Below are 20,888 nucleotides of genomic sequence, written 5' to 3'. Positions count from 1 at the left end.
TGGGTACACACACACGCACGCACACGCACACACACACACACACACACACATCAACTATCTTGGCTGTCTCTGTAAATAATTTAATACGCATTTGCGAGTGTCCGTCTGCTGGGAATGTCCTTTACTTACGGGAACTCATTAGCCAGAGGCGATAGTAATCCGTATGGCCAAGATCAGGTGGTTCCACGAGAGGATAGCGCTATACAGACCTCCCTGCCAATCATCGCTCCGACTGCCCAGAAGGAGGGTAGCGGGGTCTTGTCATGATAAACAACTCATCGCCAGTAACCTGACCCCCCCAGGCGCGATTACCTGTCAGTCTCGCGTGCCTTTAAAAGCGCGTGATACCGTAAGACGATCAAAGCGCAAGAAAGATTTTATGTTCATTGTGCGAGTAAACTGCCGATCCATTCAAAACTTTTGAATTGTTTTTCTCATTTTGATTTCACTACGTATGCCAATTGAAACATAGCGTCTGGAAGTCTGAAGATATCGATAGCTTGGCTAACAAAACACTTGTGTTGGTTGTACTGCATATCGATAGTTTGGCTAACAAACACTTGTGTTGCTTGTACTGCATTGATATTGCAGATAGTATTTAAAGTATATTAAAACTTCAGACTCAAAGTTTATTTTATTAACAATCAAAGCACATACACTTTCCTAGAATCTGAACGATTTTCAGAGGTGTTTTCTTTATTACTGATAGCTGCAACTGGACGTTGAGTGTATGGACATTTTGGAATCGCGCTTCTTCTTCTTAAGAGGTGCGTTCGTTAACCTCAAACCAAAAGAGACATTGTTAGTAAAGGAAAACTTCACAAGTCAAGGCAGTACTAGATGGCTCTACAGAACCTTGTGTTTGCGTGTTTTTTCTTTGCCGGTTCCATACGTTTTAGCACCGGTCATGCCATTTCGTCAGACTACAACGTCGGCGACGAGGAAACCACCGTTGATCCCTCAACAACAACATCATCATCCTCAGTTGTCTTCATGAACAGAGCGGAGTAAGTACAACTACAACTACAAATACAACTAACTAGGTTTGGTCCTCATAACGATGGTACAACCGTAGCATACAAATTACAGTTTTGTTTTGTTTAACGACACCACTATAGCACATTGATTAACAGCTATTGGATGTCAAACATTTGATAACTTTTGACTAGTAGTCTCAGAGGAAAGCCTCTTCATTTTTATATGCCCATTTTCCACAGACAGAACACCATCGCGGCCACAGCATCTGTCGTGGTGCACTGATTAGGACATAAAACAGACAATGGGTCTACTGACATGGTTTCATCCTACGACGCAAACACCTCATAGAGAAAAGATCGAATCACCTTGTCTAGGGGGCTCTGGACTTGTGCTCCCGCGTGAATTTTTTAAATTTAATTTGCTGGCTTTAAACGCCTTTTCTTGGCATCTGAATCGCAAAATTGGCCATTTTTATAAAACAATTTTAAAACTATTTTCATGATTATTTAGCATAGTAAGGCCTATTTTAGCCCAATAATATTTTCATTTACTTTCCTTAAACGCACTAGATCTCGATTAAGTGTGTGTGTGTGGGTGGGTGGGGGGATTCAGGGGCTAAGACGTCTAGGTGGGTCCGGGGATAAAAAATATTAATTGGATGACTTTAAATGTGGCATCTGAATCGCAAAATTAGCCATTTTTGAAACAATAATTTGTTTATTATTTTAAGGCTTATTTTGCATAGTATTATAATCCAAGAATGACTATTTAGATAAGCTGAAGCACGTTACTCTTTGGTCTAAATCGCTAAATCGTCAATTTTAGCGTTGACAACCGTCACTGAAACGGTTACCGCTATGTTTCGCTGGAAGCAGTTTGTTTCTGTGACTTTTTTTGTTCTTGCAAGTGAAACGTCATCTGGAGGGAACCAGCCGGCGCTTGTGCAGGGGAGGGGGATTCGGGGATCAGCCTCATTCCCCCACCCCCGCGCAATCATTTTTTTCTTTTCAATACATTTCCATGGGGAGCATGTCCCGACCCTCCCACTCTCCATACACTTCACTTACCAGTCTAGATCCGCCCACCCTTTGCTAAAATTCATGCATACGCCCTCATTGAAATACTTTTATATTATTGTGTGTTATCAAGTGGAGTTATCGAACACCACTGGACGAATTAAACACTCAGAGGCTTAAAATACAGCATCTTTCCGTATTGGAATCAACGACAATCAAACAAACAAAAACAAAACAATAACAACAAAAACAAAAACAAAACAAAAATTAATCAGAATACATACTGCTGAATAGTGTTTCTTGGGACTAGGAGCATCAGATTCTGAGTGTCATTTGTTCGTTAAATATTGCGGTTCTATATTTTGCGATGTATTTTTTATATATGTACATTACCACATTTGTACTATTTCATCATCTACATATAGTGGGGGCGATCTGATTTGTGACGAACTGGCTCGCGGACGAAACGTTTGGTACCCACATTAAGACCACCTGTCGTTGTGCATTATGCTTACGTTACTATTGGAGTTACACTCTTGGGGTGCCAAAAAAAATAATTATGGCGGCAATAACCAAGATTGTGTTTACATTGTATGAATAAAATAACATCGGTAGGCATATTATAGTCATTGAGGGGTCACATATTACTGGTGGCCACATGTTATATTTTGACATGTTGTATGTGAAAGTAAATGAAAAGAAGAGAATTGTGGATCCGTTTCTTTTATTTTCGTACGATCGCAGAATTCTTGTGTTATATATTTAGGTTTTCACTCGCTCATCCAAATAGCCGATGATTTATAAATCAATGTGCTCCAGTGGTGTCGTTAAACAAAACAGCCTTTTCATGGCCCCTACGTTTGCCGTAAAGGTAAAACCATCCCAATTGTACTTCCTACTAACGGCAATGCTATTGCTGTACCTTTATCCCCTCTTGCCGTCGATGTCCCTCAATAAATCATATAGTATTTGGTCTTGAATGTTATTGGAAAACTACCTTTATTTATGTTGTCCCATAAAAGTACTTGAATTTCTCAGTGAAAATCATTAAATGCAACGAAACTTGTTGTTTGGATTGTGTAAAGTTATAGTTTCGGAAATGCCAACATTTTACGAGTAAGAAAGAAATGTTTTATTTAACGACGCACTCAACACATTTTATTTACGGTTATATGGCGTCAGACATATGGTTAAGGACCACACAGATTTTGAGAGGAAACCCGCTGTCGCCACTGCATGGGCTACTCTTCCGATTAGCAGCAAGGGATCTTTTATTTGCGCTTCCCACAGGCAGGATAGCACAAACCATGGCCTTTGTTGAACCAGTTATGGATCACTGGTCGGTGCAAGTGGTTTACACCTACCCACTGAGCCTTGCGGAGCACTCATTCGGGGTTTGGAGTCGGTATCTGGATTAAAAATCCCATGCCTCGACTGGGATCCGAACCCAGTACCTACCAGCCTGTAGACCGATGGCCTACCACGACGCCACCGAGGCCGGTCATTTTACGAGTAATGCCGATTAAAGAGATTACGAAAATATGCAACAGTCGGAAACGCTCGATCCGGAACCAAAATTCTCCGAATATGGTGCGCAATCCGAATTTACCACAGGTAACAGCTGGTGGCGATCTTGACAATGTATATGTGTTGTTTTATTTACACAAAAAACAAAAAACAAAACAAAACTATCCCCCTCACCCCCAAAAAAGAAAAAAACCCTTAAAGTCTTGCAGTTTGCACACCCGCTTATTCGAGAGATGGACAAACAGTTACGAAGAAATCCAGATGCGTGCATATTTTGATAAGAAAGTGACATTAAATTCGTAAAAAAAATATCGACACGATTGCGAACATTTGTTGAAGTAAATACGTCGCGCTTACGATTTCGTTATTCGTACACGATCAAACCGGCGGCCAAGTCCTGTATTGTGGCAAATGTAAATTACGACGTAATATTCTATGACGTATAACACTTTCATTGGTTGATAATAACACTAAATCATTGCTAATTTGCATGTAAAAGAAGAACAGAAATAGAGCTGAAAAGAGAGAAAACCAAAAACCCAAAAATGGTCATTGTATGTGAAATAAAACTAATAGTATTAAAAACAAATTTATAAAGAAAAATACTGACTTTTTTGGAGGGTAATATTCAATATATCAACAAATGCCAAGTAGGTGCAGGACAGATTATGTAAAATTGAGGAGGGAAATAGGTTCAGCCAAACGTTTAGCACTAGAATGAAACAATAACGATGACCATATAGCAAATTATCTTCATGTTAAATGATAATGCCATCTAATTATTTATTTAATATTTACAACTTTTATCTTAATTTGGTGACAGGTACATCTTCAACTATGACAATCACACATTTTGACCAGCATGGCATGGCGATTCGGTACCATAGATTCGAGTCCCAGCAACGGCATGGGACAATTTGTGAGGCCAAAAAAGATTTAATCATCCCCTGCGCCAGTGCGTTAATATCTATGTATGTAACAGTCAACTTCGACATACATACAATATATAGATATTCATACATTAATACATACTAGCCAGTGCCAGGTCTGCCCACTGTTTCATGCACGTATTCGGGATCGACCACGTAGATTGTAGGCCCCATGCATGTAGTTGACTTAAAGAGCATCCTTTTTATGGGAGGCGAGACGTAGCACAGTGGTACAGCGCTCGCTCGATGCGCGGTCGGTGTGGGATCGATCCCTGTCGGTGGGCCCATTGGGCTATTTCTCGTTCCATCCAGTGCACCACTTCTGGTATATCAAAGGCCGTGGTATGTACTACCCTGTCGGTGGGATGGTTATTAATCATTCTGAATACAGTGTGTATTGAAAAAGAAACAGCTTTTAAAATAATATTCAGCAAATATTAGCTCGAAAATGGGGGGGGAAATAGTTTTAAAAATAGAAATTTTCCCCTTCCTACCTACAGTACCCTATTTGTGTGTGTGTGTGGGGGTGGGGGGGGGGGGAGGGGGCATGTCACAGGAACCAAATAATGTTTGTCTTGGCCTTTGTAGTATTATGACTATTATGACCATCTACTTTGTTATTATTATTATTACTACTATTATTATTAGCATTTTTCTTACCATACAAGTACCATATATACAAGTCATGTACTTCATGTATTCTAATTAATATTTTCTGTGGCAATGAATCAGGGCTCCCCAACCATGACACTGTGCAAATGAGCTGGGGGGGGGGGGGGGGGGGGGGGGGGGGTTGGGGACAATAAAAATAAATAAAATAAACAAGCAAACCCTCATTTCAAGGGCAGGGCACCCATAAGCGTACGAGACGGGGGTGGGGTGGGGAAGGGGCTACCCTCCAAGTGTTGGAGCAAATCCTCAAATTCCGGCAAAAACGATAGAGATATGTGGGCAAAATGTGCTAACCTCAAACCTTTTTAACATGTATTTCCACCATTCTACCAGCAAAATAGTAATCTATGTAAAAATGCTTAGTGATTAGTTTGCACTACTAATAGCTGTTTGGCAGAAATGCTAATATGAATAAATGTTGTTATTCAGATTCGGGCATTGTCGTTTAATTAGGGCAAAAAAAGAGCCTGCACCCCTACAAAAATGGGAGGCCGTACGCCTATGAGGGCACCAAGACCACTGTTTGTCAAATTTTAAAACCTGTATCTCGCCTTTGTTTCCCTTTGTTAAGGACGAGACAAAAAAGAAAGCATGTCATTATGAGATTGCAGTCTGTGACAGACGTTTATTGTTTTGAAAGTTCTGGTAACCGATCAACTTCCAATACTTTCCGTTTTCGTGCAGTTCACACATCATAAAGAAAATGGTTATTGTTACTAATATAGTAAATAACTATATATATTTCAGGCGCTTTGTTGTTGGTTTGCCAAGAACATAGTAAATCATTGTTATGTGAAGGGGTGGACCTCATTATACAATCGAGCTAAAAACAATTACTTAATATGATTTGATTTTCAAAATGACATCTTGTCTGAAAGGGGGGGGGGGGTAGAACAATCCCACCCCACCTCTGTATTCGGTACTGGAATATATTCAGACACTCGGACATCCTCTGTTTTGAAATGGAAAGGAAAGAATACTTTGTATCTCTGATTCCTCCACACAGGCTACTTCTACCGAAAAGCAGCAACAGATCTATTATATATACTTTTCCGTAGACAGGACAGCACATACTTCGGTCTTCGATGTACCAGATGTAGGACACTGGTTGTTGTTCGATATACCTGTCGTCAAGTTGGATGTTTGATCGGACTACACTGGTTGAGGCGAGGGAAAAGCGGAATCCTTCGACAATGATCGATTCCACCATAATCCATAGCACTGGTGTACCGTCCGCCAGGGAGGTACCCTCCGTCCTTCTCTATTTGTTTGAATTATCGCACGCTGGAATGTAATAGGGCGCATACCTCCCGTGCAGGTAACACATCTAATCTGATGCACACTGGTGTGGCAAAGACGAACTGTAATCTAAGGAGCCATTACGCAAGATAATCATTAAAATATTTGTTTTCGTTATGCTCTGACATTTCTATCACTTGCTACAGACTAAACACTTCGTGTGAGAGAATTGCTTGAAGTAATTGGTAAGTGAAGTGAAACATGGAAAACAGTGGGATCTTGAATGTCAGATCCGGTATCAATTTACTAAATTAGAGACATCAGTAGGCCTACAGCCAAACCGCTGTTGGCTTCTAACAATTGGACATTTCTAAGTTTATGCAGTGCGCATAATCCATGTGCACTTTAGGTGAAGTATGACCCGTACTTACGTAATGTCTTGTGAATAACACAATATATGGCTACGTCTACACTTATTGTGTACGTTTTTGTGTGAAACGTCACGTAATTGTGAATTCTTATGAATAACGCAACCTAGTTTTGTATTTGTCAAAACTGTCATGTTCTTGTGACGTACGTATCGCAAAATGCACGTGCATTTCTATGAATTAAAATGTGCAGTTATATGAATATCTGCTTATGTGTGCATTAATGCGGTACATCACACACTTGTGTATTTAAAAGTACATGTGCATGTATATCTTTTTGAAGCACGTTACTTTTGTCTGCAGATTGCTTTCCTTATGCTACTATTTGTGAGTACATTGTTAATATCTCCAGTTAGGGGAACACACTGAACTATTTTTGAGGTATGACTCAAATATCTGCCATGTATGTGGTATATCGATATAAAGGCATTCCATTGGCTGCTCCACGGCCAATAAAATTAAAAATACTGTGCAAGCAGAACTGCCGTAAATAAGTTGTAGATGGAAAAGACCGTTAAATAGTATGTTTGTTTGTTGTGTTTTATTTTGTTGTTGTTGGGTTGTTGTTGTGTGTGTTTGTTGTTATTTTGTTTGTTTGTTGTTGTTTGTTTTTTTGGGGGGTTTTTTTTGTGTTTTTTTGCGTGTGTGGTTTTTTTTTTGGGGGGGGGGTTGGGGGGATATGTAAGAAATAAAAATAGATACCATTTATCTTACCCTTCTTCGTTTAAAAATGTATTCAACTCGCTTTCGCTAGTTTTAAAAATCTACTTCATTCACATAAGATAAAGGGTTTTTTGTTTTTGGTTGTTTTTGTTTTTTTTGTATCTGGCTAAAGGTTTGCTTTGTTAGTTTGCAGAGAGAATGATGATGATGATGATGTTGATGATTATGGTTGTGGTGATAATGATGACGATGACGATGATGATGATGATGATGATGATAATGTGCAAATAATATAGACGTGTTTACACTTGTTTTGTGGTCTGTGTTTATGAAATAAGACATGTGCCGAGTCACTACTATTTCGTCACCACGTGCTGTTATTTCATCATCTTGTTTTCAACATCTCGAGGCTGTGTTCACATTAACTCCCAACGTCAGAGTTCCGTTAATATTATAGCTAGTTCCACGCACATACTTTCTTAATGATGTTTACTATTTTTCAGACAGGTGGATCAAAATATACAAAATATCACTAATAAAACAAACAAAGATTTGTTTTATCTTGGCAATAAATATACACATGTATGCAGGCCCGTACGCAGGATTTTTAATGGGTGGGTGCGAATTGCTCATGATGGGACCAATCAACATAAAAATAACCCCTCAAAACAACAACGATTACGTAACGTTATTTAAATTTAATAGAGAAAAGTGGACCTTTAGTAATTTAGGGGGGGGGGGGGGGGGGAGGGTGCGTACACACCCGTCGCACCCCCCCCCCCCCCCCTGCGTACTGGCCTGTGTATGTAATTCTATTTTATTCAGTACCAATGTGTCAAGTACCCTTGTATTTGAAATATGTATGGGGTACCTGTAAAACTAAGTACTACTACAATATTGTGCCAAACTTGGGGTGTTCTAACAACATCCTGTTATATCCACACAAAGAAGGAGCAATGAAAGCTTCCACTTTCTTTATTTAGCACTTCGTAGTTGATGTTATCATATATCTATGAGTAATACTTTGCTTGGTATGTTGCTGCTGGCCCCCCACTTTTCAGATATTTTGTTTTATATTTGCTTTATAATAGTGTAAAAGTGTGTGAATATAAAAGTGCCCCCCCCCCCCCAACCCCATTTTTTGGCACCTTCCTACGCCAGTGGTACTACTATTAAATGACAATGCATGAAGTATTTTTGTTAGCCACCTATGTTAACACTGTCGTTTATGGCATTCTATTTGGCATAGTACAACCAACAGTACCGCCAGACTGCCGACACGACTGACCGCAGACCGGCACTGACCAGCGTAACCCGGTCAGGTCGTCTGTCTGGCCAGACAGGAAAGAATGCAGCCAAAACAAGACGGCACCTGGACAAACAGACGTGCTTGACCGCGTCAGTGACCGCTTGTTCCACTTCCTGCAAGCTTTCACCGGCCTCGGTGGCGCAGTGGTTAAGCCATCGGACTACAGGCTGGTAGGTACAGGTTCGCAGCCCGGTACCGGCTCCAACCCAGAGCGAGTTCTTAAGGGCTCAATGGGTAGGTGTAAGGCCACTACACCTTCTTCTCTCTCACGAACCACTAACCAACTAACAACTAATCCACTGTCCTAGACAGACAGCCCAGATAGCTGAGGTGTATGCCCAGGACAGCGTGCTTGAACCTTAATTGGATATAAGCACGAAAATAAGTTGAAATGAAGGCAGAAAATATTTTATTTAACAATGCACTCAACACATTTTACTTTACGGTTATATGGCGTCAGACATATGGTTAAGGATCACACAGATATTGAGAGAGGAAACCATTCATCGTCCCGCCCCTGCGAGGATGATGAAGCGTTGAAAGTTGGGGCGGGATGTGACTCATTGTTAAAGCGCTTGCCTGATGCGCGGTAGGTTTAGGATCGATTCCCATCGGTGGACTCATTGGGCTATTTCTCGTTCCAGCCAGTGCACCACGACTGTTATATAAAAGGTCGTGCTATCCTGTCTATGGAGTGTTGCATATAAAAGACCTCTTGCTACTAATGGAAACATGTAGCGGGTTTCCTTTTTAAGCCCGATATATGTCAAAATTACCAAATGTTTGACATTCAATAGTCGATTATTAATGTCCTACGTAATTGTGAAGATGGTTCAGCTGACCATGACTTGGAATATTGTCTCCTACCTTGACCTCAGCGTAACAATGTGTGTGTGTGTGCGTGTGTGTGTGTGTGCGTGTGTGTGTGTGTGTGTGTGTGAGAGAGAGAGAGAGAGAGAGAGAGAGAGAGAGAGAGAGAGAGAGAGAGAGAGAGAGTCAGACAGACAGACAGACAGACAGACATACATACAGAGACAGACATAGAGAGAAGAGGGAGACCGACAAAGGGAGGCATACAGACATATAGGGAAACATAGAGGGTGAGACATTCAGAGGCACATGCAGACATACACACAGAGTGAGAGTGAGAGAGAGAGAGAGAGAGAGAGAGAGAGAGAGAGAGAGAGAGAGAGAGAGAGAGAGAGAGACGGGGTGGGGGGGGGGGGTGTCTTTGTGTCTATGTTGTTGGGTTTTTTTTGTATGTTGGGTTTTTGGGGGGGTTTATTGGGTTTTTTTTGTTCCTTTTACTTTTCTTAAAATGAACTTTTTCTGCTCTTGAACATCTACTCTAGAAATAAATATAAGATCTAATACTGTATGCAATACCTATTGATGAGATTCCGTTCACAATGTGTTAGCCAGACTTTGAAAGGCAAATACACGTACGCACGTTCGCACACTACCCGACCCTGTCCTAGCGTACGTCTGCTACCCCACTCCCGCTTTTTGAGTTTATACCAGACTAGTATAATATGTTGTTTTCCCAGTCGAGTTAGCGTGACTTTCTTTTAAAAAAATATTGACTGTCTGACCCAGTTTGAGAAAAACTAGATCACTCCGCACTGAGACGTTGGTGATCAAGAGTCGGTGAATGGTTGGGTGGTCCTGGCGTGCAATACATTCCCTCTCGTTTATTTATGGCTCTCCCCCGATATTACTAGCAACAATCGCGTAAACAACAAAATGCCTGTTTGTGGCTTTGTCACTCGACGGCTTTCGGTCATTCATCAAAAACCGCCATCAAAGCCAGGAAGTGGCGCTGCGGCATAAGCATGCGCATAGACCGGTGTGTTTAGCATTCACAGAAGAAGAAAAAAAATACCTAGACTATGAATGAGAAAGCCCTTGGTGAACCTCCTTCCTGTTCGGTGCCGGCGGGACAATTTCCACTCGCGAACTTGATCTCAGAAAGGGCGGGCAATGCTAATGTCTGTGGCTGTACGAACCAATGGTTTAACAATCATGACATCGCCGGTATTTACATATTTGGTAGTCGCGTCAGTACAACTGTATCAGCATCTTTTACAGACTACTCACTAGCGTAGAAAGCTGGTGTGTGTGTGTGTGTGGGGGGGGGGGGGGGGGGGGGTGGTGCCCCTCACTTTTCAGATATTTTGCTTTATATCGGCTTTATAATAGTGTAAAAGTATGTAAATATAAAAGTGTGCCCCCCCCCCCCCCCCACTTTTTGGCACCTTCCTACGCCAGTGTTACTATACAACCCCTGCAATTAAGAAAATTACCACGGCAAAAAAAAAAAAATGCCGCTTAGAATGAAAAACTCCGCGGCAATCTGCACGGCATTGCCGATTGCCGCGGGCAATTGCAGGGGTTGCTATATGTACCGTTGTAGTATGGTACAAGCCCTCGCAAGGAATTACAGAAGGTTGGATTCATTTGCGAACTTCGGTGACCCGAAGGGCCCCGAGTTCTCTGGCCGGAGTGTCGCCGTAGCACGTTTATTTACATGTCAATAAACGTAGTGCCGTGACCTGATTAATTTACATGACTACATCTCATTTGCAAAGTTATCAAATTCTGAAACAATGTGATCTTTAAAATATTACATACTTTAATATCTTTAGTGTGTGTGTGTCTGTGTGTGTGTGTGTGTGTGTGTGTGTGTTTATATTTGTGTTTATATTTATTTATTTATTTCAGTTATAGAGAACTACGCCTTGAACACATTCGACGTGAAATATTACAACGTTTGGGATGGAGAGAACCGCCCAAGATAAACAGCCAATCAGTGGCGGATGTTCGCCAGGTCCTTGCCAGTGAATACAATAATTTATTACACGCCAACCAGCTGACAGAAGAGAGACGCTGTTTCTCCACGTCATGTACGTTTACTAACCAAGATGCTGAATTTCCTTTCTTGTTATTAATGTATAGCATATGAAAAAAAATACAGTGATTTGCTGTTAAAAATCAAACAAGGAGGCTTGGTGTGTTCGTTAGTACACTTGAAGTAACCCCATTTAAAAATAGTTAAATAAGTTTAATCCTATGTCCAAATATTATTTAGTTTTTTTAAATAGTTGATACAGTATTGACCAGTCACATTTCACTTTTTATACGCTATCCGCAGCAAATAGTAATACTAATTTATAAATAAAAAAAAACGACAATACCGGTGATCCCCAAAACAAAGCAGAAAAGAAACACCCCAACCCCAAAATTGGCATCCAAATTGAGCATGGCTATATAATACAAAGATGCTGTGTTAAACAGTTAAAAAATAAATGTATAATTTCAAAAACCGCAACTAATAAAAGCACACCAATTTTTTTTTAAAAATTGATTTTTAAAAAAACAAATAGTGAGTGGAACCCTCCTCTCCCTGTTTAGATTGCATCCTTCGATTACAAGTACAGTATTAAAAACACTACCCCGAGTTCATAAGCGAACGAGACGTGGCAAATTAGGGCAAATATGATACAGATATTCGGACAAAATGTGCTAACCTGAGACCTTTTTACCATGTATTTCCATCATTCTGCCCTCAAAATTAGTTGTAATCCATGTAAAAATGTGTAGTGATTCGTTTGGAACCCTGTTTGGCAGTAATGATAATATAAATAAATGTTGTTATGCAGATTCAGGCATTTTCGTTTAATTCGGGCAAAAGGCAGTCTGCCAATACACCCCTACGAAAATGGTAGCCCGTACGCCTATGCCCGAGTTTTCTGCAATTTTAAGACATGTTCGACTAAATTGTGGTTCTTTGTTTTTGTTTTTGTATTTTTAATTGTTTGGTGGTGTTTATTTATTTATTTATTTATTTTATTCTTAACACTGTATCTAGTGAAAACAAAGCAACAATATTTTATTGCAGGTAACTTGCATCGAAACATCAACACGACACTGTGGTCTAACCGAAACAGTCTGGGCTGGCGATTGTACACGGGCGGGACGGCCCGTCTCAAGAACTCCATACGCAATGTCGTCACGGCACAACTGAAACTGTTCCTACGAATCCCCGAAGGTAAATCATTGGCGTCTTCTCTCAGAATGTAAAACCTTCATTTCACACTAGAGGTAGGCTTACTTCCGTCTCAAAAACTCTATACGCACAGCACAACTGAAACTGTTCCTTGGAATAAACAATGACCGTATGAGACGGGGGTGGGGGGGGGGGGGGGGGGGGGGGGGGGGGGGGTGGTGGTAATCCCCCCAATGTAGGAGCAAATCCTTAAATTCAAGCAAAAACGATACAAATATTCGGGCAACATGAGCTAGCCTAAAATCATATCATTTTCTGTTTTTCCATCACTCTACCCGCAATGTTAGTTGTAGTCCATGTAAAAATGCTTATCATGCAACCATGCTTCCTATTGACCTGATAACCCCTACCTGATAATTAGAAGTGTTATCATGTCACTAGGAAATGAGTTGTGCGCATGACGGATGTTTGCTAAATTTTCAGGTAGGTTGTTTTCTAATTTTTTAAACATCCATATCATCAATAATTGTTGAACACTTCATGTAACGTTAAGTTACCTCTTATTTTTCAATTCTCCGTTATTCGCTCCCATTCGGAATTAACCAGCGTTTTGAAGTAAACATTTTGAAACACAAATGCAAGTAGCTTCCTGCAAAGAATGTTTACATTGAAAGAGCGTCTGACGTCACAGTCACTAGCAGTCAAGTGTTGTAGATCGTCTTCAGGTCACACATAAACTTGATTTTATTTTCACAGAAAAAGGTACAAATAGTGTAATGTTGTGACACAACAGACTTTGAAATATAATCATAGTATTTTATTTAAAATTTGGAAACACATAACTTTTGCGTTGGTTATGCCATTCCCAAGCATCTTCATAAATCAAGGCTAATATTCGTTCCTCGTATTCAGCCTTGATACATGTAATCAAGATTACTGATATCCACTACTAGCGCCCTCTATTGGAAGAAAATTTGTAACACCGATTATGTCCCTTACACGATGACATCGCTGACCAATCACAGCATCGGTAACATGTGACAATCTTGAAAGCAATATAAAAAATTAACCGCCGAAACCTTTTTTTTAACATATCGTGTCAAACACGACACGTTTCCACGGACGCTGACGCTGCCATCTTTGTTTACAATAACAAGGGAATCTATAAGGAGCGTTGCGATTCGTTGCAATCAGATCTCATCGCATCCAATGAAATTTAAGCATTTTGTGGCACGATTTCTTGACTACATGTATCAAGGCTGAATACGAAGAACGAATATTAGCCTTGATTTATGAAGATGATTCCCAAGATGCTTTCGGGCACCTGCTATTGTCCGACTTCCGGTAGTAGTTTCTACACGATAAAACTAATACTTTCTATACCGCTTTTGACTGAAACATATGACAAAAATATTACTTGAAAGGGGTTGCATGATAAAACAAAAAAAAATATATATCAGGTTACTTCGTTTTAATATCGTGGTTATTTAGCTCGCCTATTAAACCGTTATCTAAACCTCGCCAAATAACCACGATATCGAAACGTAGTAACCCGATTTTCTATATTTAATGATTAATTGGCATCCATATATAGTTGTTTGGCAGTAATGCTAATATGAATAAATGGGGTTTTCGGATAGAGCTCATTAGAATGTGTAGCACGGGACAGTTCATTAGAATGTGTAGCACGGGACAGAGCTCATTAGAATGTGTAGCACGGGTCAGTTCATTAGAATGTGAAGAAAGGGATAGAGCTCATTAGAATGTGTAGCACGGGTCAGTTCATTAGAATGTGTAGCACGGGACAGTTCATTAGAATGTGTAGCACGGGACAGAGTTGATTAGAATGTGTAGCACGGGACAGTTCATTAGAATGTGTAGCACATTCACAGAGCTCATTAGAATGTGTAGCACGGGTCAGTTCATTAGAATGTGTAGCACGGGACAGTTCATTATAGAATGTGAAGAAAGGGACAGAGTTCATTAGAATGTGTAGCACGGGTCAGTTCATTAGAATGTGCAGCACGGGACAGTTCATTAGAATGTGTAGCACGGGACAGTTCATTAGAATGTGAAGAAAGGGACAGAGTTAATTAGAATGTGTAGCACGAGACAGAGCTCATTAGAATGTGTAGCACGGGACAGAGCTCATTAGAATGTGTAGCACGGGTCAGTTCATTAGAATGTGAAGAAAGGGATAGAGCTCATTAGAATGTGTAGCTCGGGACAGAGCTCATTAGAATGTGTAGCACGGGACAGAGCTCATAATGTGTAGCACGGGTCAGTTCATTAGAATGTGTAGCACGGGGCAGTTCATTAGAATGTGTAGCACGGGACAGTTCATTAGAATGTGAAGAAAGGGACAGAATTCATTAGAATGTGTAACACGGGACAGAGTTGATTAGAATGTGTAGCACGGGATAGTTCATTAGAATGTGTAGCACGGGGCAGAGCTCATTAGAATGTGTAGAACGGGGCAGAGCTCATTAGAATGTGTAGCACGGGGCAGAGCTCATTAGAATGTGTAGCACGGGACAGTTCATTAGAATGTGTAGCACGGGACAGTTCATTATAGAATGTGTAGCACGGGACAGAGCTCATTAGAATGTGTAGCACGGGTCAGTTGATTAGAATGTGAAGAAAGGGACAGAGTTCATTAGAATGTGTAGCACGGGACAGTTCATTAGAATGTGTAGCACGGGTCAGTTCATTAGAATGTGAAGAAAGGGACAGAGTTCATTAGAATGTGTAGCACGGGACAGAGCTCATTAGAATGTGTAACACGGGACAGAGTTGATTAGAATGTGTAGCACGGGGCAGTTCATTATAATGTGTAGCACGGGACAGTTCATTAGAATGTGTAGCACGGGACAGAGTTGATTAGAATGTGTAGCACGGGATAGTTCATTAGAATGTGTAGCACGGGGCAGAGCTCATTAAAATGTGTAGCACGGGGCAGTTCATTAGAATGTGTAGCACGGGTCAGTTCATTAGAATGTGTATCGTTGCAGGTTTCCGATGTAACAACTCGACGAACGTGACGGCGAGTTCCAGCGCTCGTTTCCTGGTGTCTGTCTACCAGTTCATCCGTCCGCTCAGAATGAGAACGCAGAGAACACGCAGGCGAAGTAAGCTTTCAGGTTAAACCGTCTTTGTTTAACGACACCAATAGAGCACCTCGATTTACTCACATCATACTATCATGAACTAGTGCATGTTTTGCCCGTCTAAAAATTGAAATATAGCGTCTCGCGCGTACGTACTTGCTATGTGCGTACGTAACAAGACAATGCCATCCCTCTAGAAGGAGTTCATGTTTCGCTTGTCTGTGTTGACGGTCAGGGTCTTTATTACTAAAACTAAAAACACGACGTCAAGGCTCTAGCAATTTCATTTCTTGGCACGGCGTGAGGCGACTACCGCGAACTGTGACGTTTATTAAATTATAATAACAATAGGGTAGTAAACATGATGCATATATGACATTCGATACTTCTTCTATATTACGACAGTTAGCATTTGCTGTAAATTACATGCGCGGATCCATGTGTGGATAAATTGAGCATAAATGTGTTGTACGCTGGGGTTGTATTAGGCGATCTGGTAGATACTGAGTTCGCAGCCCGGTACTTGGTCCCACCCAGAGTGAGGTTTAACGGCTCAGTGGGTAGTTGTACGACCACTACACCGACGTATCTGTCACTAATAACCACTAGTCCACTGTCCTTGATAGACCGCCCAGACAGTTGAGATGCGTGCCCAGGACAGCGCGCTTGAAACGTAATTTGATATAAGCACAAAAATAAGCATAAATGACTTGTCGCACATTGCTATTCCATTCCTCGTATTTCAGTTCAGAACAGAAAGCGAATGATAGATGCCCGGATGGTTAGTTCCCACAACCAGTGGGTGTCGCTAAACGTGAAGACGGCCGTCTCTGAATGGGTAACTGAACGGAGACATAATTATGGCTTCGAGATCGGAGTGCGGGATGAAAGCGAGAACGAGTGTAATGCCTCGGTGATGTTTGTACCTGTAATCTGCGACAGGCCAGTCGGTAAGATCAAAGACAGCTTACAAATAAATATATTAACTGACTGCAATTATTGCCCTTATTTCAACAATCGAATTGCCACATACTGTACCCAGATTTGAGAACAAGACCAGTTCGATTATTGGAATTAGAGAATATATAATTTGTTGAATGTGTACGCATAAAACAGTGACGTCACTAGTTAATGCGTGTAACACACTTCCAGGATTTCTCTCATAAAATAAAATAAAATTCTACTAGTAAATGGAATTATTTGGTTACAATTTTTTGTAGGCATATAACAGTAACTGAAGGTATAAAATTTGTTTCAAAACAAATATTAATAAATATGTTTGGCGGGAATCACCATTATTGCAACTTTGACATAGCACCTCTAAATCTTTCTCCCACACGTGATGCCAAACATCTCACAGAGTATTGTCTACAAAGTTGTGTAACACACGATTATTTTTAATATTCCTTTTAATATTCCTTTTAATATTCCTTGTTGAAACTTGATATCAGCTGGTAGGCCTAATCTCTTTTGTTTCTAAATATTCCTTTTAATGAATGAATGTTTAATATGTTGAAACTTGATATCAGTTGGTAGGCCTAATCTATTTTGTTTCTAATATTCCTTTTAATGCATGAATGTTTGATATATTAAAACTTAATGTCAGTTGGTAACCTTTATTGTTTTTAATATTTCTTTTAATAGATGAATGTTTGATATGTTGAAATTTGATATTATTTGGTAATCTTTTTTGTTTAGAAATGGGCTGTGTAGAGGAAGATGTGAACACAACTCCCATTTTTACTCCCATTTTGCCCTGGGCCCGACCGGATGTGGAGACGAACTTTCCTTATTTGGAGGTTTCCTACAACGTCAGGCGACGAACGTCACGTGACACGAGTCACGTGGTGCAGGGATCTTTCCAGAACGAATCCCCATTGGATCTGGGACATAATCAATGTTTTGGAGTGAAAACTCGTATTGAGATAAAGGGTACGTGGTACTAATTCGTAGAAGCATCGAGGACCTTGTTAAAACTTCGTTTAGCCTTTATCTTGTGTAGAGAGTTGTCAACTTTATAATGTTTTAAAATTATAGGTTTAATCATAAATTATTTCAAAATGAAGATACAATATGCAGTTTTTAATATTAAAAATAAAATAAAAAATATATATATATATTTGAACTAGGCGAAGTCATTATTATCCAGAATGAACATTAAATTGAGGATTAGACATCATATGACATGCTTTTGTTCCCAGAATAAAAATCTTTCTAGCGTCTATTGTTCAAAGATTATTGTTACAATTACACTTTCAATTTTGATACAAAACCACATTACTATTATTTAAATCTGAAAAGCAAATACAAATAAAGCTGCTTATGCCATTGTGTAAAACTTGCAAAAGTTATCCCCTGGTAATACAATTATTTCAATTCTGATATCTTTTGTTACACTTTGGAAAATCTGCATATCTTATTGGTTTAAAGAACCTCTTGTTTAATAGACACTCGTATTCCAATATAATATGTAAGTAAACATTTGTTACTAAACATTTTCAGAAAAATGGATTTTGAGCCCGAGTCATTTTACTTCACTGGTTTGTTCTGGCACGTGCAAGAAGCAACAAACAGACAAGGTGAGTAATTTGCTGTTGAACCATGGGAAACTCCCAAATGTCATTCATCATTTGGTTCATTGTTTTATTGTTTCTCCTCTTACGAACAATATCTTTTTATTATTTTAATTTGTTATTGTTTCTCCCCTTACGAACAGTATCTTTTTATTATTTTAATTTGTTATTGTTTCTCCCCTTACAAACAATATCAATTATATTTTTAGGTACTGGGATGTTGTTAAACGTCAGTTGTTTATGGGCGAATGCACAAATTACGAAATAAGATAAATTATATCAGGAACCCCTTTCTGTCTGGCTACACTACACGAACAGTTTGTGAAAGTGCCCACCGATAAAACATCAAATAACATAACCATCATATATGTAAACACTATTATATTAATTGTCTCCTAAACGAACTTGTGGTTGATAGTTCAGGCCACTATGTTATCTAAAGAAGAAATAAACAAAAATCATGAATCTGTCCTTCGCACATTTGGGTTGATTATAAAATCCAAAGACAAAACGTCATAAGAATCCATACAAGGATAGATACATCGTGGGATAAAGCAAATGCGCAGCACTAATTCCTATACGATGGCACATACTTTGCTATACGTCATCACAAGAAAGTGTAGCGTTGGTATTGGTTAACAACATGTTAGTTTAATGTCATGACTGGACTCGAGAATAATCTAAGTAAAGCTCCGTAGCAATAGCTTGTAACCATTTGGTTGTCGACAATTGCCAAATCATTTCATAGACATTCATGTAGCCTTACCCCACATATCAATAGCAATAAGGGGTAGGGCTGGAGGTGACTCCAGCTAGGTTTTGTCGTTCATATTCATCCATTGATTTGTTCGTTCTGTCATTCATTCGTTAATTCCTGACAATGTCTGGTTTTGCAGAACATGGAGACCTGCCACTCGACATCCACAAGGCAACTTGAAGGGCTCTATCTGAATGACAGACTCCGAGTACAACGTGGACTTCTACCGTACACGCAGGTGCTGGAATGTGGATGCCGATCACACGACGTTCACGTACTATACAGACGATAAACCTACCACAGCGCGGACGTAGAATAACAACGATGATCAGCGCAGTGCTTGATGTCCAAGACAGCACAGATATTTATCAAATTAATCTGATTCTACAAGAAAACGTGATGTCCAAATACAGCACAGATATTTACCAAATTAATCTGAGTCTGCTAGAAAGCGTTTACAAAAATAGCCAAGTCAACAAGAAAACTTTAAAAGTAATTGCAAATGTTTGACATCCAATAGCCGATGATTAATAAATCAATATGCTCTAGTGGTGTCGTTAAACAAAACAAAGTTAAATTAACTTTTAAAAAATTAATTGGGTCTACTACCTAATTCTTACCAAATCATTCAATGTTCTCCTAATTTAAAAGGACATTCCTGAGTTTGCTGCAATTTTTAAGACTTTATCGACTAACAAAGACTTTTTGACGACTGTAATTACATATCAAATATATTTTTTGCATAAAATATTAGTGGCTGTATATTAAACGTGTTTCTGATCGATCTAATATCTGCACTAGGTTAAATTTCATTTTATTTCCTAAAAAAGATTTTTTCGTACGTACGAAATTATTTGAAGACAAAATCCATTTTGGGCTTCTTACAAATATTAAGACGACCAGAAACATATTGAATATACAGAAACTGATATTCTAAAGAAGAAAATATATTTAATATATAAGTTTAATCGTAGAAATATCTTATTAGTCGGAAACATCTTACAATACAGCAAACTCGGGAATGTCCCTTAAAAAAAAAAAAAAAAAATTGTAATTAGAAACAAAAAACCGTATACCAAGATAACGTATAAATTGTCTACTAAAACGTTTATCAAGATAACAGAATGTCTATTAGTGTCTATTTACAAAACGTATCCAGTAGAAAACCTTTACCAAGAGTCACTAATAGTGACAGTTATATCAAGATAACGATTAGAAAATGTTTATCAAGGTATCTGGATGTCTAATACAAAACGTTTACGAAAAATAACACAGAAGGCTTAATAAGCAAAAATAACACAGAAGGCTTAATAAGCAAAAATAACACAGAAGGCTTAATAAGCAAAAATAACACAGAAGGCTTAATAAGCAAAAATAACACACATTAGAATAATTAAAAGTCAAGTGAAATGTCGACCAAAATTACTAGACGACCATCATAGACGTCGAAATTTTTTGCCAAATGGTCATTACAGATGTCGATCAAAATAATATATAGACTGTTTTCGTAAGTCTATGAAAATTGCTTATGGCCCGTTAAAAACAATTGCACACATTTTCTAGAATAAATTGGGGGGAAAAGAAGTTTGTTTTGTTTAACGACACCACTAGAGCACATTGACGTCCATTAGAAAACTTTTACCAGAAACAATCTATAAGAATAACTAATAGTCTAATGGAATGG

The 20,888-nt window shown here is 39.3% G+C and overlaps 1 protein-coding gene across 1 annotated transcript; it reads left to right on the top strand.

The window, feature by feature from the left end:
* Positions 1-840: 840 nt before the first annotated feature.
* LOC121381703 lies at positions 841-19,496 on the top strand. The gene is made up of 8 exons (XM_041511047.1): positions 841-1,007; positions 11,483-11,664; positions 12,660-12,809; positions 15,779-15,895; positions 16,621-16,824; positions 17,573-17,806; positions 18,377-18,453; positions 19,344-19,496. Exons 1-8 carry the CDS (start codon positions 841-843, stop codon positions 19,494-19,496), a joined length of 1,284 nt encoding a protein of 427 aa, XP_041366981.1.
* The last annotated feature ends 1,392 nt before the right edge of the window (positions 19,497-20,888 follow it).

Source organism: Gigantopelta aegis, chromosome 9 (assembly GCF_016097555.1).
Source record: "Gigantopelta aegis isolate Gae_Host chromosome 9, Gae_host_genome, whole genome shotgun sequence".
In the NCBI taxonomy this organism is placed as follows: Eukaryota; Metazoa; Mollusca; class Gastropoda; order Neomphalida; family Peltospiridae; genus Gigantopelta; species Gigantopelta aegis.
Note: the sequence above shows the minus strand (reverse complement) of the source record. Positions and strands in the feature narration are given on the sequence as shown.